Below are 27966 nucleotides of genomic sequence, written 5' to 3' on the forward strand. Positions count from 1 at the left end.
AAAATATGTTTGATGTGCTCTAGTTGACGGACAAGGCTGAGTTCGAGTAAATCCTTTCTTGAGCATGTTTTCCTTATCTTAAAGATCTTAAAGAGCAGAAATAAAAACATCATTTTTTACTGGTCTTTACTGTATACATTATTAGATACATCCCATTTTTTGAGGATATTTTTTTCAATTGCATCGAACTACACCAAATTTTTGATAGTTTTCAAGGAGTTATTTTATCGACTTCTTCTAAAATTCGGCAAACCTATTCCCATTCGTGCGATAGTTTATGTTAAAAGGATTTATATGTTGCAGACGGAGAAAATACAGAAACTTGCAGCTTTTTTCCTGAACAATATTACAAAAGTTTACTAAACAACTTTCCCAAATAAGGTTGAGAAAATTATAAGGTATATGAAAATCTATTGGGATTAGCGATAATAATTCAATTCAAAGATACTGCTGGGAAGTCACTTTTGCACGCATGCACTTCAGAGGAAGCGTGATATCAAGAGCTGAAATTTTAGTGCTTAGTTCTCAGTTGCTTTGGAAATTTGACTAAACGCTATTGAGAGTATGAACATCAAACCGATTAAAAAAAATAGATTTTTTTTGGCTTAGCACAACATATGTAACCGCTTTAGGAAAATTCAATATTCCTTACACAATGCATTGATTGAAGACTTTAGGTTTAGCCTTTAGGTTTAGCCTTTGAGATTTCTAGCACTGATATTGTCGTACACTTATTGGAGCGATTCTCTGAGTCCTGCCACTATCCCATGTAGTATGTGTTATCAAAAACATCGTGAAGCATCAAGTTCTAAATGTTGTCAATCGATACAATACCCGAAGAAAGTGAAGAAGAGAAGAATTTAAAGAAATGTCTCATCACACTGTTAGGTGGATTAAAATCGTATTTGTTTTGCATTTTATGTTTCTTTAAATAAGATGTTTGAAATTTCAATTGTTTTAAGTGGAATATTTTTATAGCTTATAACTAGCAGTATAGCTCGATATACATATATCATTTGATATTACAGGCCATTATACAACCAAAAATAGACGTGACTTTCGCTTATCATATTGCATACATTTTATTTATTTATTTTTATTAATTTTCAATTACACTAAACAACAAACCTCATACAACTAATATATAAATAAATAAATAAATGTACATTTAGCAATCATGTATCGGTTTACAGCTAACCTAATCAATATCCAGTTTCCGGAAGTTGCCTTCAACACCAAATATTTCACCAGCAGTTTTTGGTTTACCAGGACGTTTGCCTTCGTCTACGCGACGAGTTTTCTCCTCATCCAGAAAGTAATCTTTAACTTCCATGAGACGTTGGTAATACCTGCCTGCAATAGACAGTTTAATACCTTTTCAGTTACTACACGACGAATCATACCTGTCAATATATCACTACTTTCACACTCGCCACCACAATCCTTCGGCAGACAATCTTTCCCAATGTATTGAAGCATTTGTTCATTGGAAGTGTGTAAATACAATATATCAAGCAATTCCTTCTTCATAAACGGTTTCAACAGTGCAAGTATAGTGTCCATAAATGGGACAATATTGGTGAAATGGAGACCCTTCAACCGTATCGGCATCGCATCCTGCAGATAATACAGGAAATGCTTGATCGGCAAAACTCCCAGCCGTGCCACATGCCCGAATAGTACTCCTTTCATGTCAATTACGATTCGATACCCAGCGGCAGGTCCTTTCTCCAAAAAATGCAAATCGGTCACATAAATAATGCTGTCAAAAGAATAACTATCAGATTTAATTTTTTCTTCTAATTATACAAATCTAACAGCTTAAAAATTTCGGCCATGTCAAAATTCGTTGGATCAAAATCTTTCAAGGCGCCATAAAACACAACGCATCCCTCGTGGGTTTGCTGGGGAAATGCTAAGCCATATCTGAAAGTGTAAACCGGTATTTAATATATAGGCAATATCTAAATAAAATGTATTTGAAAGATCTGTGTCGGCATCGTGCAAATTTGAATAGTGGGGTTAATAGTGAATTTCTACTCGGAAGTGCGAAATACTTGGAGACTTCTATGATCGGTGAAGATGCAATCAAAAAGTGCACGGATAGATCTATTAATATTACATAGTATTCATTGCTTTCTTCGTTCCCGCACTCAGCATATCACGGTTTGCAAAAAACATTGGAATATGAGTTCTGCACGTGTAATAGTTCTCAATGGTTTGTTTCGTAGCTTCCATCTTAAAATAATTGGAGTGCAGGAAAAGTACAGTCTCCAACTCTGAAAAGAAAGAAAAGAGGTAAGGGTTGAAATGGGGCGGCAAATGTATTTATAATCACTGAAAATATGACCCGAATATGCGCACAACGAAATGGGATCTAGTTTGATTATTCATATAACGGATTAAAATTATTGAAAAGCTCCCTTTTTGAACCTGTTTGTTAACTTTTGTATTTTTAAGTTCACAGAGGCAGTTATATTCAGGGACCGTACACTAATTACGTAAGGCATTTTTAGAACATTCCAACCTCCCCCCCCCCCCCAGATAAGCATTCGAAAGATTTTGACGAACTCCCCCTCCCCCTACATAAGATCTTATCATGATTTTCGTAATTAAAAAATCATATTGTTAATTCATTAAATAAGATAGCGAAAACGATACTTATAGAATTATTTCAAGAAAATCCATGACAAAATTTAACTGCATTCATCTGTAATAATTTTATTTGCATCCTAGTAGAACAACTATTGGGTGATATTTATTAAAGCCAATCTGGTCCATATAATCTGCTTCGCTATATTCCACTTCCTTTGAATCTATTTTCTTGTGATGCAGAGCTCATAAGAATTTATAACCTGTTCTGACATGAATTTGTTCTGAGCTCCAACTGTGACGATTATCGTACGTATAGCTCCGACATCTTCGAATTTTCTTGAAGTAAAATACAGTTCACACTCTGGAAATATTTGGCCCACAAGATCTGTCACCATCGCATGACAGAACATACCTTGCGGTTTGAACAAAAAGTATGAATAGAAGGATATTGGACCATCAACATGAAGAGTGTCAGCACTTCTTAACTTGTAAGGCATACTGTGACCCCAGTTCCCGAACAGAACAATGTGCCACCAAGCGTCAAGAAATTGATGTAACTGCTCTAACACCATCGACAATTAACCCATTCATGCCCATGTTGTTTGTGGACAACACCGTTTTTAAACAGCTATAACTTTTGATTGAGGCGAGATTTGCTCACAAATACAAATAAGGCTCATTAATGTGATTATTGCCTTTAATTTGAGTATTAACAGTTACAAGAATCAGTTCTAGAACTGAAGTTATTGCAATTAAAAAATGAAAATGATTTGTTCATATATCTTCGTTATGGTGCAATATTATTGAAAACTGATAGAACTTAGCAATTTAGACTGTAGTTGGCTACGTTTTCCACGTAATTGGACTATTGTAATTATTCTAGGAGAATTGTATTAAGCATCGGAAGGTAAAAATTGACCAGCTTCTAGCACTGCCATGGAAGCACCTATCTTTATGAAAATAGGCTTTTCGTGTTTCTTGACCCCACCGTATTCAAGGAAAAAACCCTACATGCACTAGAAAAAAGTTGGACATGGAAGGGTTAAGACGCTCCTGACGATGGAAACAATAAACAAAATTACATAATTAATTTAACAATCATATCCTGGATGTACAATATGTGCTAATTTTGTTTGATATAGAAAATGAACGGCACAAATAATAAATAATTCTTATATAAAGAATATTTTTCTTATTGATTTTATTTTCATACTTTTTATGATATTACGTAAGAAAGAACAAACCCTCCCTCCCCCTAAGATAAGAATTTGTAAAATATTTTGAAACTCCCCCCCCCCTATGCCCTTACGTAATTAGTGTATGGCCCCTTATTTAAACATAGAACCTGAGTACCAATTTAAAGCTTAATACAAATAATATCTGAAGTATAAAATGCAATCGCGATGGTGCCATTACCCGATTGACAAGAGACAAGCCGAAGCATCCGACGACGGTTCCAGTCCTATATAAACTCAGTATAAAAACGATGCACATCCACCTAACAGTGTGACGAGACATTTTTACATTTCTTACCAATGAAAGGTATAGGATTCGCTCAAATTTTGAAAAATTCTCTCGAGGCCCGTAGGGCCGAGTCTCATCTACCAATCGACTCAGCTCGACAAAGTATATGTGTGTGTTTGTGTGTATGTAAACCATATGTCATGTAACTCTCTCTCTCTCTCTCTCTCTCTCTCTCTCTCTCTCTCTCTCTCTCTCTCTCTCTCTCTCTCTCTCTCTCTCTCTTTCTTTTCTCGCGTTCGTGGCAACTGCCATGGCTCATATTTATCTGGCTATTTCTCTACCCATTTCTAAGTTGTGTCATGAGACTTCTACTATTATCTGGTATTTTTATAATTTGTCAAAGGTTTGGGAAGACAATTTTTTTTGTTAGCTGTGTTTCTAAAAATAGTTTTTTTTTTCATTTTATTGTAGAGCAGAGCTACTCGCGGAAACAAATCTAATATTACATCCTACTTGGCAAAGAAAATATTTGTAGTCCTGCAAAATATTGGTATAATGAGAAAACTTTAACTAAGATGCAGAGATATCCCTTCGAAACACTGCACTATGGAGGGGGGGGGGGGGCTTGTGACCAAAAATCAAAAATCAAACCAACTTCAATTTATTTAAATTACATACTGAGTTTATTCACACTATAATTAAGGATATCCTTGGGTATCTCAGAAACATATTTGACTTAACTAGGTAATATAGATGTTCGACGATACGATTTTTGAAAAAAAAAATTCCATTCTGTAGTCATAATTAGAGAGGCGGTGGATAATTCAGTACACGTTTCGTTTGAGCTCTCCGTATTCTACAAGTTAATTAGCGAGTCGCTTAGCGAGGATTACAATCAAAGTTTATGAATTAGACAGATCGTTGATCTGACTACATTTTTGCCATACACATTATGACACTGATTTGTACTGAAAACTTCCAAACTACCTCTTTCATGATCAGTTTGAATAAACATATTATATTTATGGTATTGTTTTGTATGCATACGACTCATTAAAACCTGAAACGTGACATGCAAATAGCAATAAATCGAACGTCAAATGCAGCCAGGGGGTACTGTCAAATGCAGCCAGTCCATTTAAACTATGTGAGGCATAAACCCGATCAGAAACACATAACAAAAATATTTCAAAAACATATCTTGCGTTGTCACTTGTTATAATTTTCTGTTATTTTAATTACTAACGAGACCTAATTTATAACACAATTTGTTACGAAAATTGCATTCTGTTATAAACTTGTTATTTCATTCTGATCGGGAAGAGAGAATATGTCAGACGAACGATAGAATGAACAGAAAAAAGGAAAAAGAAAACATTTATCGGCAAGTCCCATCCCAGAATAAACCATGCCAGGAACGGGTATTCCCAACGAATCACCTCACATTGTATAAGGGTGACTCAAAAGAGACTCCATTGTAATCGACTGACTACAATGCTTTTGAACTATCGACAATAATGTAATCGCCAACATAACCTAGACAATTCGCACTAACTTCGATTTACTTCAATGCAAATGAATACTTTGAAATACCTACCTGTCTTATTCACGAATCGCATTCTCTCTCTCAATCATGAATCGCTCTCTCTCTCTCTCTCTCTCTCTCTCTCTCCTCTCTCTCTCTCTATCGCTCTCTGTTTAAGGGGTTTGAAAGTACATGTGGCCTTATCTAAGTTCATTATTTCCAATTATTTTCAGAAGTCTGTAACCAAAAATACAGTAGAAACAATCTTAATCTTAAACGACGCCGTTAAGCAAAGAAGGTGGAAAAAAATGAATGGAAATACTAGGAAGTACACTATGTAATAAGCCATTATTCACATCATTCATTTAATTTTATTCATTCACTGTTTTCATTTTATGCATTTAATTCATTTTTTTTCAGTTCATACAATTCATTCAGATTCTTAATTCTAAAAATCGGATTAATTTTTTCAGTTATTCATTGTATTCATTTCATCCAAATTACTAATTTGTCACAATTTAATTTATTCTATTAATTTTAATTTTAACCCTTTCATGCCCAACTTTTTTCTAGTGCATGTAGGGTTTCAAAACTATTTTTTCTTGAAAACGGTGGGATCAAGAAACAGGAAAAGCCTTTTTTCTATAAAGATAGGTGCTTCCCTTGCAGTGCTAGAAGCTATCCAACTTTTACCTTCCGATGTTCAATGCAATTTTTCTAGAATATTTATAATAGTCCAATTGTGTGGAAAACGTACCCAAAGACAGTCTTAATTGATATGTTTTATCAGTTTTCAAAAATATTGCAACATAACGAAGATATATGAAAAATTTATTTTCCGTCATAAACATAAACTGTCCCTGGCAGCACTGCTACATCGGAATCCAATCAGACTAATTGCAATAACTTCAGTTCTAGAGCTGATCCTTACAACTGTTAATACTCAAATGAAAGGCAATAGTCACATTTATTAGCCTTACTTGTTTTTGTGAAGTAATCTTGCCTCAAACAAAAGTTATAACTGTTTAAAAACGTTGTTGTCCACAAACAACATGGGCATGAATGGGTTAATCAAATCGAAGGCCAAACCAAATCCCCTATAAAACAAACGAACAAATCACAAATTATTTGTTAATAAAATATCTAAAATCTTCAATCATTGCATTAAGTAGGGAAATCTAAATTTTTCAAAGGGGCTATATATTTTATGTTGGGCCAAAAAAATCGAAGGAAATTGCATACATTTGAAGTACATACTCTCAAATTTTCAACGAGACTGTGAACTAAGAATTGAAATTGCAGCTCTTAATAACACGCTACCTCTGAAGTGCATGAGTGCATACTTCGATTTTTTTAAAGTGACCTCACAGTGATCAACATATTTCGAATACCGTTGACCCAATCGATCTGAATCTTCCCAGTATTATCTATACTCTCAATAGCTAGTATTGGACAATGAAATTTGGATTTGATCCTTTATTACTAATCCTAATGCCAACGAACAAATAAAATACCAGTTTTTATGGGAAAATCGTCATCATTACTGGAACAATTTTTATTTTTTGTGAAGCCCTTCGATAACCTTCCCTCACTTGCGCTAGTGCACAGGGTGCACGCTGCTCCGAAAATCTAGCGATATCGTCTTAGGACAGGCTTCTCGTACAGAGCCATTTGCACGACTTCCGGAAGAATTCTGAAAACAAACGTCATTTAAAACAACTTTGTTGAAGGTATAAATACTACATGTAGGGAGCATATCGGGCCATAAAGCGATTTTTATTAAATGCTCTTAAATCCACTTTTTGCAAAATAACTTTTTATAGTAAGCTTCACAGCTTCAAATGTGAATTTTACTGTTTGTAAACAGCAAATTTATCATAAACAGAAATTTCGTAATAACTCATATTCAAGATTTGCTTTCACAAATAACCTAAAATATTACAATGCTCTGAACACATGGAGCAAGCATGTCTTCAACAAAGTGGTTTGCAATAGCCACTCGAGAAAACTTTGTTGAAGAGCAAAATCTCCATCATTACTTCCAGGAGGATTTAACGCCAAATTTTGATCGATACAAATTCATTCAGGAATTGCACAGTCTTGAAGAAAGCTACATTTTTAATGTCACCATGGTCGTGTACTGCACACAACCCTTTAATTTGTTTCTAACATCGAGCCATTTAGAAATATGAAAAAAATTGCTCGGGGACGACAAATTTTCAATTTTTCACAATATTTCAAAGTGATCGCGTGGATGTGTAGCAGTGGTATAATTGAAAGCGGTCATTATCAAATTCAATTAATGCATGCAAAACTAAACTGTAGAATAACGTAACAAAAATAAAGTGTAAATATCTTATAGTACTAATTCTATCATTTTTAATTTAAATGCCGAAGCTTTACTGAGTTCCTTTGTAGTTCACGTTCACCTTCGAGATGAGGATTCGAGGCATAATATAGTTAAAACTTGAAAAAAAATTCATCCAAATGCGTGCTTCCTGTCACTTAACGGTGGTTGTGTATCTAAGCAGTTTGATCAATATCTTGTTGACGTCACTGTCGATATTCGCTTAAAAAGCTTAAACGTACTCATCCATAGATGATACAATACCGTGAGATCGCAGTTTATGGTTCAGTTGTTCTCGTTGATGATAATCTGAAGTGCATTATTAATAAAATGATCTGAATGTGCTGTTTTGCCATTTTCACTAAATACGTTTTCAAGATCGTGATATTTCCAACATGCTCATTCACAGTGATCGAATGCATTTATGTAATCAAGAAAATTTCACTTTTTCAATTCATTGGTACTACAACACATAGTAAACTGCTTCTCCGATCTTCCAAATCCGATCAGAATCCATCGCAATAAACTGCTTCCGCATTTTTGATAACCTATGAGTAATTTGCACACAGTCGGTAGGTAAATTAACTCTAGATCTCAAAATACTAAAAGACACACCAATTACCGTTAGATGAAAGCTAAACACTTAGCAGTCCATATTAACTTTTTCAAACCAAATAGTCTCAAACTCCTAATATAACAATATCCTCAAAAATATAAGAAAAAAATGTCGCTTCAAAATAGAAATTATTTCAGTTTACATCAACGGCGAACGCGGTTAGAAAACTAAAATCTACTCTCAGTATTTGAGTGATTTCTATTACTTTCTTCTATAAGAACGATAAAACAATGCGAAGAGTTCGTTGATTGTGGTTTACGGAGGTCATCAGGTTTTGGTTAATTCATTCAAGCCAGCTGACGTCTAATTCATTCTGTATGCTGTAATTAGTTTGAGAACGCGTCAATGTGTCTATTGATGATGTTTCTGAACGTGATCCGTAGAGTGCACATGTGATTTTAAATGGTCAATTATATCAGATGAGACAGCAACATAAGTCAATCACTACATGTCTCGAACATATTTTGTGCTTTTAAAGAATCGGCAATGTCATTATCAACGCACAGTTCAAATTCAACATTTACTCAGTTATTTTGAGTTCAGGTTGCTGCAATATATTTGGATAGCTATTATTTTTCAATTACAAACCTTATTCATCTAGAAATATCTGTCTATTTGGCAATTGAATTCGATCACAACACGTGCTACCAATAATATAGTAGATCCCTGTGTTTTGTATGCTGAGAATCTTAGTACGAAGAAAATTTCCTCAGTCAATGTCTAATTTTTTAAAGTTTCCTTCTAATCCAAAGGTGGAGCCCGAATCTTTCGGTTTACCAGGTCTTTTGTCCTCCACCGCCTTCTTTTTCTCATCATCCAACAAAAAGTCACGACTATCGATCATGTGTTGATTGAATTTATCTGGAAATGTAGATCGATTAAAATGTTGGTTATTTGGCAATGTAGAAATAATTACCTCGAAGCTCCATCAGTGAACCAGCTTTGCCACCAAGCTCATTAGTGAGACATTCTTTCTGAACGAAAGGATACAAGCTTTCTGCGGTGCTGTGCAGATGCAATATATCTAGCAGTTCTTTTTTCATAAAAGGTTTGATTAACATAAGAATCTTATCAATGAATGGAACAACGTTTGTCAAGTGAAGCCCTTTCAAGCGCACTGGCATCGCCTCTTGCAGGAAGTGTAGAAATTTCTTGACAGTACTAATCGACAACTTAGTAACATGTCCCATCGTAACACCTTCCATGTCTAGTACAAAGGTGTATCCGTGTACTGCACCACTTTCTCGCTGAACCACATCTGCGATCATTGTTAGACTAAAAATTAAACACTTAACCAATTTGGAACATCATTAAATAATTTAAACTCACAATTTCAAAGCAGATTCAAACGAGAAATGCGTCGAATCACTATTGATAACTTTACCATAGATCACCGTGTATTTATCCTGGGTCGGAATTGACAGTGGAACAATTACTCTGGAAGTTTTACAAAATATTAATAACAAACAAAACCTGAACAGACGGAAAAACTTACATTAAACTCATAATATTTTTCAGCTCATTGGACATCATGTCGCGATCGGAGAATAGTTCCGGTGCGTGAGTGCGGCATGTGTAAAAAGCATCGATCGTAGCTTTGGTTGATTCAACTCGATGGTAATTTGAATGCAGGAAAAGTATTATTTCCAAATCTATGAGGTGAATAGAAAAATCAAATAAAAATTAGGAAACTCTGTAAATTCCATCAAAAACTATAATACTTACAACTCAACGATAACACAACAATGGAACATCAAAACAAACAAAAACCACCCCACTTGAGATACAATCAAGAAAACAAAAGTTAGCCATGTTGGAAATTGAAAATTTTAATCTCTAAATGCATTGAGCGATATTCATTTAGAGATTAAGATACAGCTTGATATCATTATCCATTCTCACAAAATCAATCATTGTGGTAGCAAGCCATAAACTGATTAGTTATACACCAAAAAACCACTTCGGTCGAAACTTTGTCAATTTCTCCATCATATGTTGCACTTTTTAAAGTTTTCACAATTGTACCTTAAGCGAACTGACAAGATCTCATTTAACTCACACCGAATAACCCATTCACTGAAACTACTACCGAACAGGAGCACCAGAAAATCAATAAATGACAGAACAGAATAAGATGAGAATAGAAATCTAATAAGAAGTAAAATGGTGAGAAACTGCGTTCATGAAAATATTTACAGCATTAACATAAATATCTGCTAAGAAGCATAGCTTCGGAAAAAGGAGTATAGAATGTTTAGTATTGGCCTGCTCATAAGATTAATTAATTCCTCTAATATTTGATTATGGGTAGAACACAATTTCTTTCATAAAATATATATGTATCATAGATATATTGCATCATGACTTCCTTACTATTTCCGAGCAATGAGCAAGTTTTAATATTAATATGCTTTCATGTTTCAACAAATTTTTCACAACGTTTGAGTGAACGAACATTGCTGCGTTTTAAATCCAACACCACTCTGTTGAACCGCAGCTTATGCGTCTATTCTACAGATTTCATTTTTAGTTCGATGCACTTTTTACCGGAAGATAACTGCCATTCAGATCTTTTCGGGCCTTGACAGTCGGGGAAATTATAAAAATGTATCCGCTTTATGATTTACCTCTTTCTAACCGCTCTACAGTGGTTCAAAACATGCTTGTGAGAAACTTATAGGGATCCAGCTAAAAGTATCCATATTTGCAAATTGACATGTTCTACCATGTTTATGTGTATAAAAAGTGCCATCTTTTAGCGAAATTCCTTTTTCAACAAATTGATTACGTCCCACAAGTTGATAACTGTAAAGGACAGATAAAAGCAGTTTTCAGCAGAATTTATGCAAATGTTCTCCTCTACAACTCTCTCGAAGACACTCATGCACTATCTCTTTTCGTTTAAAAGTTTTATAGCCTACTAGTATCACTTTCTTTAAAAAAAGAATATCGCCAACAGATGGCACTTTTATGCACATAAGCATTGTAGAATATGTCAATTGGCAAATATGGACTTTTTAACTCCATCAGATTAAGTTCCTTTGTTTTGAACCACTACGCTTTATGCACCGTTTTCTATTTGACACATTGGAAGATATGGTACTTAAACGAGGAACCCGACATCAAATCCCCTTGTTGCGTGATTGTACTCATCACCCTGTAATTCTATTGGAAATTCTGTAAATCTATTGGAAATAGTAAGCTAGATTCACCGTCGGGACTAGACCAAGTAGACCGCGACGAAACACCACCAATCGCGGATCGTCGGAGCACCAACGAACCGGACGCCCTGTTCCATTGGAGTCACCAAACTAACTTCGGGACCTGGCTAGTTGGATTGGTTTCTCTCACCAGGGAATTCTTCGTCGGAGATCGCCGCGAAATTGGTCCCAAAAAGGGACAGCCCTATGGGGTTGCACGAGCTGTGGACGCAGGACTACACTACTTAGTGTGAAATATTTAATTTCTTAGTGCATTTGGATTAATAATAAGTAAAGTATATTTCATTCGTACAGTTTAAATATAACCAATCAACATTGAATATTACATATTGGACCAAACCTTCTTGTTTATCAGATCATTTTACTTGTAGTAGGCGATCGAATCCGATTAAAATTATTTGAGAAGACTTAAAAAACGACAGAAAACTGGCCGAAAACCGAACTAATAGCTGGAACTGTTTTAAATCTTAATGGGACAATATCAACCTTGAACAAATGTAAAAAACTTTTCGTTTGTGTGAAGTAAAAAATCCAGACCGGAGAAGCAAACTCAAATTTTGAGTAATATAGTCACATTTCATGTGTGGCTTTCTAGTAATATTTTGTCATTATCGCAACTTTCCTAACGAATGCAGTGGTTTTTATTCATATATCGATTCACGTAGAATTTTGCATTAGTATAGAATCAAAGTAGATAGGCGTGGAATCAATGACGGTGTAGAGTTGCACAATGACTGAATCAAACAGCTGTGTGAGTGCATTGTGTCCGTTCACGAATGGAAGATACGTACCAAGCAAAATTAGTCAATGCTAGTGACGAAGGAGGGAGCGGAAGAGACAACTAGCACCACGACGCTATGTTAACAGTGTTTGCATATGTATCTCGATTTTGTGCACGTGTTTTATACTAATTAATTCGTTCGTGATTGTACATAAAATGTGTGCTTGGAGTGAACAAAGCACTAGGGAAAGCACGCAACGAAGTGCTCTGCCTGCAGTTCAACAGGTAACTGAGCTTGTCCGACCAAATCTTAAATAGTCGATGATGACGTCATTCATAGAAGCGTAGCGCGGTACCTAAATCTGTCGTGCCAGACTTGGGAAGCGCTACTTTCTGTGTGCAAATGCGTTTTATTTTAACCATGTTATACATTCTTTAATTTTTTTAATGCCATGATATTAACAACCTGAGCGATATGTGCAAAAATTTCGAAAATTTATCGTGAGATGGCTGAAATATAAGCGTTTAAAACCTGACCTTTTCGTTATACACAATTTTTGTTGAATTTGCACCGTGCACCCCCATATCGAAATAAAGACGTAGTCCTACGTCAAATTTTTTTTGAGGTGCCATAAAATGTTGACATTTCAAGCATTTTAAATATATTTGGCATCAAAAATACGAATTCGATTTCTGAAATTTCATGGCTTGAAATGTCGTATGTAACCGTAAATTTTAAAGACGTCTCACAGTGTCGCCTAGCCGGACAAAACCTCAAAATTTTGTTTTTGATTTTTCATGATCTAATATTTTTCTCTGTTTCTTAACAGGTTGAATAGAGTCTTTTCGAAATATTAAGACTCAAGGACGATAGTTCGATTTTTTACATGACTTCAAAGGTGAAATAGATGATAAATTCCGAGGAAAACTATTTTCAAACCTAAGTTATTCAAATGCACATATCTTTTTAGTTAAGATTCCGATTGGGGTCAAACTGATTTCATATGAAAGGTTATTCGCTGGACTTATAACTGCCATTCGATTTAGTCGATACAAGCCTTTCTTCTCGCTCAGACATAAAAAACAAATAATAAATCGAGCAATAGTTTAAAGTTATAATGTTCAAAGTGGCTGTACTTTTTTTTGAAACGGTTCGGAAAGATCGCTTGTTGTTCACGATACTTGAAATTTGGTGCACTTTCCGAAAATTAATGTCTTGTTTTGCCCCTTTCTGCCCCGAGGTATGAAAAAAGGTGATTTTTCATGATACGTCTGAAGGAGACGCATGGTAGCCTTTGACTACCCAGAGCTCGCAATATAATTTATAGATGTGTCTTATCATTATCAACAATTGAAAAAATGTGTGTTCTGCAAAAAAATTCACCGCGCCTAATTTTTTGAAAATGAATTTTATGGAAATAGTGCACTTTATATTTGTAAATGTTGAATTTTCGAACCACCCTAAGTGCCAAAATTTTGAGGAAATAAAAAACAAAAAATAAACATCAAATATGAATTCAGCGTCACAAAATTACCCTAATGTGCAGTTTTCATCAAATTCGGGCCACTTTTGAGGTTTTGTCCGACTTTTGTATGGAAGGTGATCACTGTGCGTCTATGGGGATAATATACCTTTCATTTGGAACTAAGTTTGTGAAAATCGGCCGAACCGTCCACGATACACTGATGTTAGTTTGTCAATTTTGATAGGTGACCACTTTTCCGGAACTGTCTATGGTGGTCAATGTGGTCAACGAAACTTCGGTTGGCCGTCATTGACCTAGAACTACAAATTCGAGTAGTTTAGTATGCAGTTTAGCGAAATACATTTAGCTTTTTGCATTTATCGCGATATCGGCGGGAATAATACTCCTTTTATTTGATATTAAGTTCAGTCAAATCGGTCAAGCCATCTCCGAGAAACCGATGTCGCATTTGGAAAAATGGTCACCTTTTTATTTCAACCATCTTTGAGAAAAGTGAGTGAGATTTTGATCACACACCAGACATATGCTGTACACAGCTAATTGAATCGTATAGTATATGACACTCGGCCCTCCAGGTCTCGGTTAAAAAGTTGATTTTCAGAGCAATAGCTATTGAGAAAGGCAAAAACACACATTCATGCACACACAGGCATTTACCATACTCGGCTAACTGAATCTATTTTCAGAGCAATCTCAATACCTTTCTTTTAGAGAATTTGATGTGTAACCGCACTCCGATCCAAATATACTTTGTTACTACCTCGGAGCTTCCGATTCCATCGTATGTGGCTAAGGTCGTCAAAGAGGTGGGCATAACTGGGCGCCAATGCGTCAGAATTACAAATCCCAGCAATTTAGAAATCTAATTCAATGGCATCCTTTGGACGTGTTTCATGTATGGATATGTTTGAATATGATATTGTTGAAAACAGTCCAGCAATCTCTGAGAAAAATGAGTGGAATTTTTTGAAACATACACACATACATACATACATACATACATACATACATAAATACTTACATACATACACAGAGACACGGATCACGCATTGGGGGACTTTAGCCTAACAGACGCGCTGTTCTACTCCCTAAGTAAGGTAGGATGACACCGATCTGAAACGGCGAGTGAAGAGACAGTACGGCTGCCTCCGTCCCGCTAAAATCATAGCAGGTCTATGGGTACGTTCAAAACTACTAGGACTATATTTTACGACGATCCAGCTCTAAACACTAGGGGAGACCGGGGCTAGGTGGCGGTGTTTTCAGTTTTCATTTTTTACCGCTTTTGATTTTGGTAGATCTTGTAAAATAGAACACGTTGCATGAAAGGGTAGACTGTTGGCAACATCTCTGAATTTTATTAAAATGTTTGATACGTTGTCTTCATTTCTAGAGACAAAAATATGTGACGCGGAAAAGCCGCCAACTTACCCCAGCATCGGGGTAAGTTAGCGGTATGTATGGGGTAAGTTGGCGGACTGCCAGAAAATAAGCAATCCAATGAAAATACAATTACATAAGTGGTCCATATGAAATGTGCCGATTGTCATTTCAGTAAAACTGTACAGTATTCGACGCTTTACATTATATTTCAGTCTCAATACCCCATCATTTTGATTTCGACGCGTACTCCATATTCAAAAGCAAATTTTCGAAATTCTTCAGGCGATCAGCTGAAATAATTGTCCCCTGCATTGACGAGAGACACAAGAAAAAGTTTCTCTTACTGTGGAGTGAATTTCAGAAATAAAAATATATGGTGACTATTTTCGCACTACAAATAGTACCGCCAACTTGCCCCGTGTGCGTTACCCCAACCGCATATTTTATAAAAAAGGATTAAAAAAATTACTTTTGGGTATACCTATTCATAAAATCTATACGGACGCTGAAAGCTCTTTTCACGTACTATCAAAAAAATATAATCGTTCGGAGAATAGATAGAAAACCACCTTAAATAACACAAAATGTTTAAAATTAGAAAAATTTACAAAGTATGCTCAAAAACACAATATCGCCCACAGCTTCTACAAAACATAATGTTTCGCAATAAAAACACATTGGATAATGCGTTTCACATTACTTGAGATACACAACGAGTGACAGCGCTTTATGTCTAATAGAAACGCAGAAAAGGGGGTTCCGCCAACTTACCCCAACCGCCAACTAGCACCGGGCTCCCCTACTCCTCATGAAGGATAGTGTCAACCCTTTGATCGTGATAAACCCCAATTTTTTCGACAAAATATGTAACTATAATACATGAAATTGGAGTCGAATCATCTAGGGAATCTGAAAATGACAGAATTTTGAATGAAAAATAGGTGGGAGAGGAACCTAAGGAGATAAAAGGTACTTTCAAAATATTCGTACACTGTGCAAACTGTCCGCCTGAGCGTGGTGAACGATTACGCCAGCTTATCCTAAGCTTACTCTTAAATTCATCCATAGAAACTTGCCCTCAATTGGGTTGCTTCAAAGAGCTATAAAATTTTTGATATTGTTATTTTTTCAAGGTAAAATATGAATGCTTTTCAATGCATCGATTACAAATCAAAAAGGCATATCCTATTTTCCACCCCTCCAGAATGCTTAAAGAAAAACTAGATAGAATTAGATTTCATCAATTTAAACCAGAGTTTGGGGCCGATTTCTTCACCCTCGCTTAACTTTTAAACCAGCTTCACCAGGACGTTTAAACCTGGCTTAAGCGTTAATCGAGGGTGAAGAAATCGGCCCTTAGAGAGATTTTAATATTTCAACTTATTTCTTCGGACCCCCCCCCCCTACTTCCCCGTAAAATAAGAATCTAATATTTGACCGAGGTCCATCCCGCATATGCACAAACATCGGCTGAAATTTTCATTAAAATCGAAGCACATCAATGCAACATCTCGAACAAATGGGTGCCCACTTAACCCTCCGAAAGTCGCACAAATGACCCACTGAACGAGCAGCCGCTGTTGCAGTAAGACGATTTTCAGAGCATCGTGCACTAGCGCGACTTCCGGAAGGTTAAGAAAAACTGGCTCTGTATAATAGAACAGTGACATTTTTCTCGGTTGATTCTATAATCTACACTTCATTGCACCTTTCGGCATCCAGTTATTATATTTTTTTGCCGAACAATCAGTCAGTATGTTACCAAATAATTTTTATGTACCGGAAAAAACAAAAGTGAAAATAAAATAAGTAAAAACCAATTGTTGAAATCTCCGTGAAAATACCAGTTTACTGTGCAAATCACCAAAAAATACTTTTGCTCGGCCTAGTTGCAATACCAATTATTTAAGTAAAATTCAACAGAAATCTTTTGGAGGTAACGATTCCCAGAAAACGAGCTGTATATGAGAGGTTGACTTGGATGTTCATTTTAGTAGCTAGGTAATTAATGTTACACAAGCTGTAAAACGAAACCGTATGATGTTCCTCTTCCGCCCAGTGACAATCATAATTTGTAAAAAATATAGAAGTCTTCAAAACACCGGGACTAAACTGTACTTTTTGAACTCAGACTATTTAATATACGTACATATATCGGCGTAACCTCACTGCTACGAAACGATGCACATAACATTCTAAGTGACAAAGTGTTTCCAGCTTATAAATAACAAACACATTCAAGTTTAAAATTACTCTGATCATATTTCATCAGAAATAAATTACCCCGGCAAGGTCGTCCAACTACAACGTTGAACACCTTCTGACTATGTACCTATTACTTTTTTCACCGCCAGCCAGATCGAGTAGATATATTCGCTAACCCGTTAACTTTGAATAACAAGTTAACGAGCCTAATTAGCGAAATATCACGCAATAAATGGGAACCGAGTCGGGCCAAGATACTGAATATTGCTAGCCCAGAGCTAAACTCTATTTCCTACTCATTATCGTGATTCACTCTATGCGCATAAAAAGCACAGCTCGAATTTGTGTGCAGCCAAATGACGAGTACAATTGTCATATCGCGGGAGTCTTCTTTAACTACGATAAGCATATTCCATTTTGAGTCGATTTTTATCTTTGAACATAGTAGCGAGGTTTATTTCCGATGCAATGATCGAATGATATTTACATTTGTATTAGTATAGTATAGGAAAAATAGTACCTTTAGTTCTAGTTTCGCTAATTGCAATAGGCACGTTGGTTGATAGTGAGTATTTATTAATAGCACGTATTTTAATGTAACGCACGTGGGAAAATGTAACACATTTATACTAATCGGTAAAGTATGTGAATAAATTTCCAACATTTGTAAAAAAACAATAGATGTTCTAGAATTCCACGAAATTCAGTTATTGTTAAAATAGCTCTGATTTTCTTTAAACGATTGCAAAGTTTTAACGTTAATTACTGTATGCATCTTGGTAAATGCTCATGGAAATGTAGCCAACTTTATACATGCATTAAGTTGTTCAACCCGTTTTCGTAAATATTACAATCGCACCGCAAGCTCGACAAACCATATTACAATCAAAGCAACCAGTAACACAAGATAGTTAATCGTTTCTATAGGTACAGCCCACTGCTTATGAACAGCCATGCACAGACATTAACAGATACATCTTATTTACCGCTAATTTTTGGCAGATGAGGTTGCTTTTCCATCCATTCGCGAATCTTCTGTACATCCTCCCGTTTCAAATCTGGGAACTTCTTGTACTCATTTTCTACATCCGCAACCTGTAGTTTTCCCATGCTAGGCTAATTTGTTGCTGCTTTGTGCCACTAGTACCGATCTGATACACCAACTGAAACGCTCTTGCAATGGGGGTAGTTTAGAATCAAAACGAGTCACTAGTACTAAGTTGTTCGTATAGAATGCAAAACCTTTCTCGACACGAGCCTATTCAGCACTGCGAGCTGTGAGGCGCATTCAGCCGTTCTCGGTTAATTCTAGACTCCCTTCCATCCACGCGCGAATTCTGATACGTGATACTTGCTTAATCATTACCGTCATCATCATCTGATTGATAGCATTGACCCAAGATAGGTTATAAGGGGGGAGGGGGGTAATTTGATTTTGCTATAAATGAACTTTGCGTCTGCTCTGTGTATCTATATAACTTCTTATAATTCCAAAATTACCTACTGATAATGCTTATCTCTAATAGACATCAGATAGTTGTAGGAGGCAAGAGGATATAATAACTCGTTACATACAAACAGTGCACAGTGGTCGCAATGGTACCAAAACGTGCGCTTAAGGTTGAACAGAGAAAGCGCAAAAATCGAAAACGAAACAAGCAGTTTTTTCCACACCGTGTGTTAGATCGTCATAAAAATGAACCAGCAGTACTTTAACAACATTCTACATAAGCTGATTGATTTTTATGAAGATCTAACACACGGTGTGAAAAAAACTGCTTTTTTCGTTTTCGATTTTTGCCCATTCTCTGTCCAACCTTAATTAATTGTGCTCTAGGAGTTGATTTTAGTGATTTGATATGTTAGGATTAGGAATACTTTTTTGGAATCTAAGCCCCCTTTTTTATGTATACTGAATTGTAATTACAGCGAAGACCCGTTTTTATCAGCCCCTTTGTTTATGTTAGATTGACAAAATAGGGACAATGGCAAAACATATTTGTTAATTTCTCTTTAATAAACCGAAGCTCTAAAAATATTCTTCTTTAATCCCTAGACATAGCCAAATAATACTGGTTGGTCGATAAAATCGGGTCAAAAAACTGATAAAAACAGGTTTTCAATGTAATACAACTAAAAGTGAGATAGAAAATTTATTTCTGCTAACTTTTGAGATAGATTCATGATATCAATGACAAAGTTGTAGAAAATTCTACTACAAGAAAACCTACTAAACATACAAACTTTCCAAAATGTAATGGTGTTGAGATAAAGCGCGTTGTTCGTGGAAGGCACAGTAGTCAACTAGCGGAGGTCCAACTAAAAAGCGGTCCAGTTAAAAAATTTCCAACCAGCGAATCACGACTGCATATTGTGGTCATAGCTTATTGTATGATCTGTGATGTATTTTTTGTACAATTTACGCAATATTACTTTTACCGATTAGTTATAGTTACAGTAACATTATTTGTTAATCAAAACATGTCGCATTTTAATTACAATATACTTTCAAAGTAGTTCGCAATATTGCTGCTTCCTTCAATTTTTCCTTCATTTAGATATAGCGGTTATATGTATCTGCAAAAATTATCTAGATATACAATAACTGTAATAAGAGTTTTTCGATAAAACAACTTCTAGATTACCAAAATTTTATATAAATTCGTTTAATAAACATAAATAAAGAGGTTGGCTGAGCCAAAATATGTGGGGTGGCCAAAATACCTCTGCTAGCTTACTTCTCATAAAATCGAAATGTCTTCCACATCTCCTAGCAATCGACGTTCAAAATAAGCGTATTTTCAAATTATTTTATTCAATAACTCTTTAACTTTCCAAATAAAAAAATGTTGACACCTTCGAAAATCATTTGTAGTTTCCCAACAACTTCTTAGAAAATTTAAAGAATTGAAAAAATCCCAGAAAAAAATTATAATTAAAAAATGATGTTTGGGTTCCTTGCACCAACAACGCACTTTATCTCAACACCATTCCATTTTCGAGAGTTTGCCTGTTTAGCAAAGTTTTCTCGTAGTATAATTTTCTACAACATTGTCATTGACACCATGTTAGTTGAAAAAAAATTTCTATCTCACGTTTAGGTGGATTAATCACAATTCAGTATAGATCAAAAGAAGGGTTTTCATCCCAAAAAAATATTCCCAACGCACCAAATCTCTAAAATTAACTCCTAGAGCACAATTAATTAAATGCAAGTTTTGGTACCATTGCGACCACTGTGCAGTGGTGGTAAATGGAGATTAAAAACTGATGTAAATATTTCAACATGAATTAACTAATGGGACTGAAACACGTCTAGTTGCCTGCTCTTCTGCTAGAAAATGCAACACCAGTGCAATCCACTGCCCCGGTGTTTTTCGATGAAAAACACCATGTGTGTGTTCTGTTTTATTCTGTTTTATTAGTCTTATACACCAACAGCCATACCAAAGCCCCAATGGTGTTGGTCTTAATAATAAACTTATCACTAACATTCAAGTCATATACAAAAATAGCGGTTATACAATAATTCACAAAAACGGTAAAAAGTCAAATGTGGTTAAAAGATCGATTAAAAAGTCTAGAAAATCGCTGACTAAGAGTTTGTCTAGACACGTTGAAATCAAAAGCTGAAGCAACCTGGTTGAAAATCCTCTGTAGACCAGTGATGGCTCCATGCACACTATAATTAGTGCGTCGAAGCATAATGTTGTTGCGTAATGCTCGTGGTGCGACGTTTATATTGATTTGTTCCAATGTAGCTGGGGCATCTATATGACCTTGCAAAGTGTCGGCGATGAACAAAGCTCTTGCTGTATTTCTTCGAACATAAAGGGGCTCCAGTTGAATCAGCTGACACCGGTTTTCACAGCTAGGTAATCGGACAGGATCTCTCCACGGCAATCTACGGAGCGCGAAACGTAAAAAGCGAGCCTGTACGCTTTCAATTCTCTCAACGCCGTTATTGTAGTTTGGGCTCCACACTTCAGAGCAATATTCTAGAATTGATCGGGATAAAGTGCAGTACAGCGATTTGAGACAATAAACATCTGTAAAATTTTTGGCTATCCTGAAGATCCATCCTAGCGCTCGAGACGCTTTACCAACTGCATAGGAGACGTGTTGTTTGAACGTAAGTTGAGAATCCAGAATCACTCCCAGGTCCTTCACGTGACTGCCGCGTTCGATTTCTGTTTCTAGTAAAAAAAATTAAAATAGATCGAATCCTTTTTCCGTGAAAATGATATTACCGAGCACTTCTTCGGGTTTACATGTTACACCAGTCAGCAAAGGCTTGAAGCTGCTGTTGGAGAAATCTGCAATCTTCAATTGTACGAATTATGCGAAAAATCTTGAAGTCTTCAGAATTAGATGTACATCATTGAAGTATATCAGAAACCTCAACGGTCCCAAGTGGCTTCCTTGAGGTATTCCTGACGTAGAAGTGAATATAGGGCCCTGGCAATCTCCTATGACAACCGCTATCTTTCGGTCTGTGAGGTAAGATCGAAACCACTGCCAAAACACTACCATTTATTACAAATCTCTCCATTTTTGCTATTGGAAAAAGAAAAGTGCAAACAAAACGATCAAATGACGAAACGAATTCGGCGAAATGTTAAAACAGCAGGACTATGTCGCTTGAATCGTGATGTTCCTGTTCGTGTGAGTGTTTCAGGCGATTCTAGGAATTCAGCAAGCACACTCTTATTATCATTATTTAGCTGTGATATGTCTCTTAGATTTGTCAACATATAGCTCGTCGAATTCAACAAATTCGAACTACAGATGTTCTTCAACATGGATTTCTGAAGTCCTCCTCTTTGGTCATATTATGGTCTTCAATGAAATGTTCCTCAATCGTTTGATTTTCGACATCCATTGGTTTGAACATTTTTAAATAATTTGACCAGGCGACCTACCGTTACGAAATTTTTCACTTTATGATTATTCTAACTCGATAAACAAATAGCTGTCAAGAAAGAAAATCGAGGGGTGTCCAAAATAAATTGACATCAATTTTTTAAGACATATTGTGGACACCATTTAGTTAAGATTTTTTAGAAAAAACATTACGAAGAAACCTTTTCAAACACGTAACATGCATAATACCAAATCAGACAAACTAATTAAATCGATAAAAAATATTATAATTTTACATTTAAATCCAATTTGAAAATGTATCATTTCCACCGGTTCCTCTTGGCTATCGTTGAAATATGAAACGTTTTCGGTGATATTTTTGAAAACTGTGGATTCTGTTTAATTCTAAACAATTAAAGATGAACTAATGATATTGAAACTTAATAGACAACCCAAGGAATGTAATTTCTGCATCAAACCAAACAATTGCAGAGAAACTTGGTAGTGTAGGAGGCAAATACATTAACAGGGTCCAAAATATGTAGGGGTTCAAATTAGGTTGGTTACCCTACTTTCACATTTTTTCGTCATTGCGGCTTAGGCTCTAATGAAAGATCTGTACCGATGTACGACTGAGTTAATTTTTTTCCCTTTATGGGCAACTAGGATTGGTGGCTAGCGGATGCCATTCATCCTTGACCTGACGGACGAAGCTATGGTGCCTTGAACACAGGCAATACATATCCAAGGCCATCATTGAAATGATAAGTTCTGCGGTTGAGATGCACTTCCCCCGGTTGTTAGACGAAAACCTGTAATTATTGCGTGTGACATTGTATGTAAAGTATAATTATGAGTCCTGTGGTGGTGTGTGTGTGTAGAAGGTGTGAATTTAAGCGTTCGAGTCCAGGAGTACATATCTGTCTGTTGGCGTGGATCGCGAAGGGCTCGAGCGTTTGTATGTTAACGTGTTTGTCGCTTGCGCTCGTGTGTGGAACTTCGCGTGCATAAATTTGATGTTATAATCTTGTGGCCATTCGCATATTCGCATGTATTCTTGATTGATTGCGCGCGGAAAGTGAGTCTGATGTTTAATTTTTAGTGCTAGATGCCAGAAGAGTCAGTTTCTTCATATCATCAGAGTTCTCGGTTATGTCGCCGTGGAACGTTTTGTCTAGTTAGTATGAGCGACATTATTTGATTGGTCCAACTGAAGGTATAAGCACAGACTAACAGACATAACACTATGAGGGAATTTCCTTAAAAAATATCGATCCGGCAATTTTCCCAGTACGCTAGCTCCACCTTTTATTCACAGTCCCAAACACTCATTTGCTGGTGGGTTACCCCTCAGGCTTGGGAACAACTTTTCGTTAGTGGTCTATCCCCCATATGCTTGTTCATATGTCAGTGGGGCCATAATTTCAAAAGCGGCCACAGTCCCAACTACAAATATATTTAAAATGACCGTTGAAGTGTGCGAAGCATTATTTTCGAGTGTTATGTCTGTTAGTCTGTGGTATAAGTCTAGGCTTCTATACCCGAGGGTAGACTACCGAACGTGACCGATTCATGAATGCGCGAGCGGTGGGTTTGCTTCAATATGTGTAGATGATTGCAATTGCATGTTCGCGTTTGTGGCCAGGTTTGTGTTATCGCAAAGGAAACGAGCGTTTGTACTTTTGAAATGGGAAAGATTGTGAGTGTATATGAGAGAATATGCATGGATGGGAATGGATGATTCACGTGCGTTGGTAAACTAATTGCACACTAAGCCAGCCAAAAGTTGTTCGGTAATTTCTTTTGACGACTACCACAGTAAAGTGATATTTTTACGGAGCTGTCAGCAAATTATTTTAAAAATTGCGGTAAAGTTTTCATTTTTTAACGATTTTCAGTAATTTTTCGAATAATTTGCTGAAACCCGCAATATTTTTCACTGAATTTATCAGCACTTCTGTTTTTTCGGTACATAAACATTCGGCCCTATTCTGCGCGTCGTGTGACGTGAGACGACTATTCTCACTTCACTCCACGTGACTTTTCTCACCCAATTCTGAAGAGTCACTTCGGGTGACGTGAGACGCCCATTTAACCGCAATGGGGAATCTCACCTCACCCGAGTCGACTCTCAGAATAGGGTGAGAAAAGTCAGGTAAAGTGAGGTGAGATTAGTCGTCTCACATCACACGCCGCGCAGAATAGGGCCGATTATCCAGTAAAAAAACTGACTGATTGTTCGGCAAAATTGTACCAACATTACCGAACCTCGTCAAAAACTTACAAAACAGGTACAGCAAATCATCTGTCAAATCGCCATTTTCAGAGGAAACTACTGACTGACCAGTATTTTTTGATGTTTGGATAAAACTGATTGCGGAAAGTTCGGTTACCGAATTGTTTTACTGAATTGATTACCGAACGGTTTGCTGTTCAAAAACTCAGTAAAATTTTACTGTACCCAGTAATTTAAATTAAGTGTGTGTACCTTAATTTACCAATCCAATCTTCCCGAATGAATAGAATCGAATGTACATATTGAACATCGAATTTACCAACTATTCCATCATATGCGCCAGTTCTACATCCGTTCCCTGATCTAGCTGTTACAAATTCTCAGACGAACACACACAGATAGACAAACGACTAGCACATAATCATTGTACACTAGTATTAGAAACTAACTAATAGGTTTCTACTTCTACATTTCTTTATTGACCAGTGCACAATGACAAAGCTGACCAATAAATCGACACGCAATTACCCCCACTGTGAACTGTGCCCACAAACACTACCATTAAGCTGAACAATGTTTGCAAACACAGCCCACAGAAAAGGCCAATCCACCGCGATCCGCCAGCCAATGTACACAGGCTGTTGGCTGACTGTTAGTTTGGGCTGGTGCGGAGTATAAAAAAACACAAAACATAAAAAAGGCCCATAAGTACTCTTGGTCTCCTCGATGCACCACTATCGAGGAGAAATGCAATAACCATCATAAAGCAGTTGTCTGTCAGATGCTGCTTCATGATGTTTGCAATACCGTCAAATCCGTTAACCTAGGGGAGGGAATGTACGACTGAGTTATTGAAACAAAAATCAATCAAAGATTTGATGAAGATAGTAGGTAATTTCAATGGGAACAATGTGGTGTCGAACCACATAAAATTAAAGAAAAAGCTCATTCGTTTGTATGTATTTATGTAATATTGCAGATTATCGTATTCATAATTTATAACCATTTTATTAGATTTTACCACGAAACTATCAACTGTTTTCGCCATAACTTTGTTTAATCATACCTCGGTTTTATTGTTATAATCTGTATTAATCCAATAGCTTTTTTTTTCAATGTGCATATTTCCTTCTATGGCTGCTCTCGATATTCTATCTTCCTATAACAATCTGTGATTTGCTCGGTTGTGGTTTGTGATGCGTGCATACGGCTTAAGTTGCGTTTTATAATATCAAGTAAGGAATGCGAATATTGTACACAATTCGACAATAGAGGGAGGAATATTTTGAACATTTCACCATCTTACTATCTGCGTAAGATTTTATTTCATTGATTAAATTGAGAAATTGAGGAGGCAAAGAACGATCAGACACTCACTTGTATTGGATTCAAATTTTGAGTTTTAGTTCTTGTTTCAAGCTTATTATATTTTATCTAGCCAATTTCAATAGTTTAGTCCATAACGTTTACCTCTCCGACGCGCTTATCTACATACTATTGATAGACTTTTGCTTAGAATGGGTAGACAAAGTAGTATTCAAAAACGAACAAATCAAAATGTACAAAAAATACAAATCCTAAAGACTAACCGATTTTTATACAAAGAATGTTTTCATCATTTTGCGTTTTGGTTTTTACTTTCTTCATACGCATCTTGAATGCTACGGAGACAAAGTGTCGCTTGCATTGTGTTGCTTTCAGAGGAATATCATCAATCATCGTTGTTTTATTGTAACCAGCACAGTGCAAGGTTCACTTTCTCAGCAGCCGATTCATATCTTTGTTTTGTTTGCCTATCTTTACGTCTACATCGTCAACGCGGTTAGAGATATCATCGATTAGATCATTTTGACTGTCAATTTCTTGGTTCAAATCTAGTGCAAGATGCTTGAGACGAGACAAATTACCACGCATATCGTCCAAATTCTGATCTAACTGATGGCTAAAACCAGTTCCGTCACCAACTGCTCCATTTAGGTGTGCTACGTCCTGTACCTGATGATGATAATCAGGTCGCATCCGTGTGGTTGCATCCGGCCAATAGTTATCCGGAATTCTGAAATCCTGTGGATTAGGATATGCTTCTTCCGATGGTGATGGCGATATGTTTGATCGAGGTATACCAGTCGAACTACTCTGTTGTTGTTGCTGTTGGTGCTGCTGATCTGGAGCCATTCTCCCCGAGAGATAGTTTTTTAGTCCTCCAAAAACACTCTTTAAGCTGTTGAGATGCTTTTGACTAAACCGTAGCGAGTTATTTATTTCATCCAACTGCTTTTTAGTTTTTTCCAGCTGTTCACGCTGGCGATGCAATTCTTCCGCAGTCGCAATTCCTACTTGTTCCGTTTCCCTGAGCACTCCCAGACATCGCTGGGAGGTAAGCAACGTACTTTCCTCTAACTCCCTTCTTCTCTCTTCAAATGTCTGCCGTTGTCTAACTATTTCATCGTCCACATCCGAGTCAAGCTCACCGTACATGCCGGAACCAGATCGGTAAGCGTTTGAACCGTAAGGTGACGTTGATACTCCTGCAGCGTACGGATCAGCCACATAGCCTCCAGCAATTTGTTCACCATACCCACCGTAGTTAGCACCTGCTTGATAGGGCTCAGGTCCGAGGACATCCGGACGCGTGAATTTGGCCCCCACAGATTTTCCAGCTATTAAAGAAGTAGAACCGTATTTTTCTGCTTCAGCAACATCGTAATTTTGTGGTAGGAAATTGTTCTGATAGTGGTCGAACTTGTAACCTTGATCCGCGGTGGGTGGACTTGTTGTGCTGCTACTTGCAGCAGTTCGTCTAGCGTTACGTAGAAATAATTCGTCGTCGATTTCGTCCTCGTCCGCAAATAAATTTGACGGATTCGGAACGTACTGATGTCCGGACATTACGGTAGCTCAAAATGGTGACTGATAACAACTTTACACAAGCAGTTCAATACTATTTTTGACGAATTAAGGCAATCAAACTATACGCGGAACACTTTTTTCTCTTCAAACAGCTATGACTGGCTACGACAGAGATGCAATGTTTTTTTCTGCACTCATCTTTGACGTTTCCCAATTCATAGAAAACCTACACGGTAAAATAAAACAACCTCCAGAATAAGTTCTTTTAACTTACTTTTAAGTTATGCGTCGCTTTCGCACACTGAAAGAAATCCAAACGTTAATTCTATTTGCTTCAAACCGCTTAAAATTCATATGAAGAAGAAATGCTATTGTTATCACGCGCACACATACCTTCTATGTGTCAACTGTATAAACTATGTATGCACATACATAAGTTATATGTGCATATTA

At 36.5% G+C, this 27966-nt stretch overlaps 2 protein-coding genes across 4 annotated transcripts; both read right to left on the reverse strand.

Moving 5' to 3' along the window:
- Window positions 1–1057: 1057 nt before the first annotated feature.
- Window positions 1058–18854, reverse strand: LOC131689079 (alpha-tocopherol transfer protein-like). Of its 3 annotated transcripts, none has more exons than XM_058973874.1 (5): window positions 18551–18854; window positions 10043–10199; window positions 9877–9984; window positions 9464–9822; window positions 1058–1353 (listed from the first exon to the last, which is right to left on the reverse strand). In XM_058973874.1, exons 1-5 carry the CDS (start codon window positions 18672–18674, stop codon window positions 1199–1201), a joined length of 903 nt encoding a protein of 300 aa, XP_058829857.1. In that variant the 5' UTR covers window positions 18675–18854; the 3' UTR covers window positions 1058–1198. The 3 variants fall into 3 exon arrangements, with proteins under 3 accessions (XP_058829857.1, XP_058829855.1, XP_058829856.1); XM_058973872.1 differs by lacking the exons at window positions 9464–9822; window positions 9877–9984; window positions 10043–10199 and adding exons at window positions 1404–1762; window positions 1819–1926; window positions 2123–2279 and having other exon boundaries at window positions 18551–18850; XM_058973873.1 differs by lacking the exon at window positions 1058–1353 and adding an exon at window positions 7291–9408 and having other exon boundaries at window positions 18551–18852.
- A 6757-nt stretch (window positions 18855–25611) lies between these two features.
- Window positions 25612–27692, reverse strand: LOC131690954 (synaptosomal-associated protein 29). Its single transcript, XM_058977051.1, has one exon. The coding sequence runs from the start codon at window positions 27550–27552 to the stop codon at window positions 26416–26418; it is 1137 nt and encodes a 378-aa protein (XP_058833034.1). The 5' UTR covers window positions 27553–27692; the 3' UTR covers window positions 25612–26415.
- Between the last annotated feature and the right edge of the window lie 274 nt (window positions 27693–27966).

Source organism: Topomyia yanbarensis, chromosome 3, assembly GCF_030247195.1.
Source record: "Topomyia yanbarensis strain Yona2022 chromosome 3, ASM3024719v1, whole genome shotgun sequence".
NCBI lineage: Eukaryota > Metazoa > Arthropoda > Insecta > Diptera > Culicidae > Topomyia > Topomyia yanbarensis.

Coding starts and splice junctions, on each gene's coding strand:
- LOC131690954 (XM_058977051.1), bottom strand. CDS start 27,552: ATGTCCGGACATCAGTACGTTCCGAATCCGTCAAATTTATTTGCGGAC.
- LOC131689079 (XM_058973874.1), bottom strand. CDS start 18,674: ATGGGAAAACTACAGGTTGCGGATGTAGAAAATGAGTACAAGAAGTTC. Junction 9,985..10,042: donor AAAAATATTATGAGTTTAAT/GTAAGTTTTTCC, acceptor TAAAACTTCCAG/AGTAATTGTTCCACTGTCAA. Junction 1,354..9,463: donor TTCACTGATGGAGCTTCGAG/GTAATTATTTCT, acceptor TGTCTATTGCAG/GCAGGTATTACCAACGTCTC.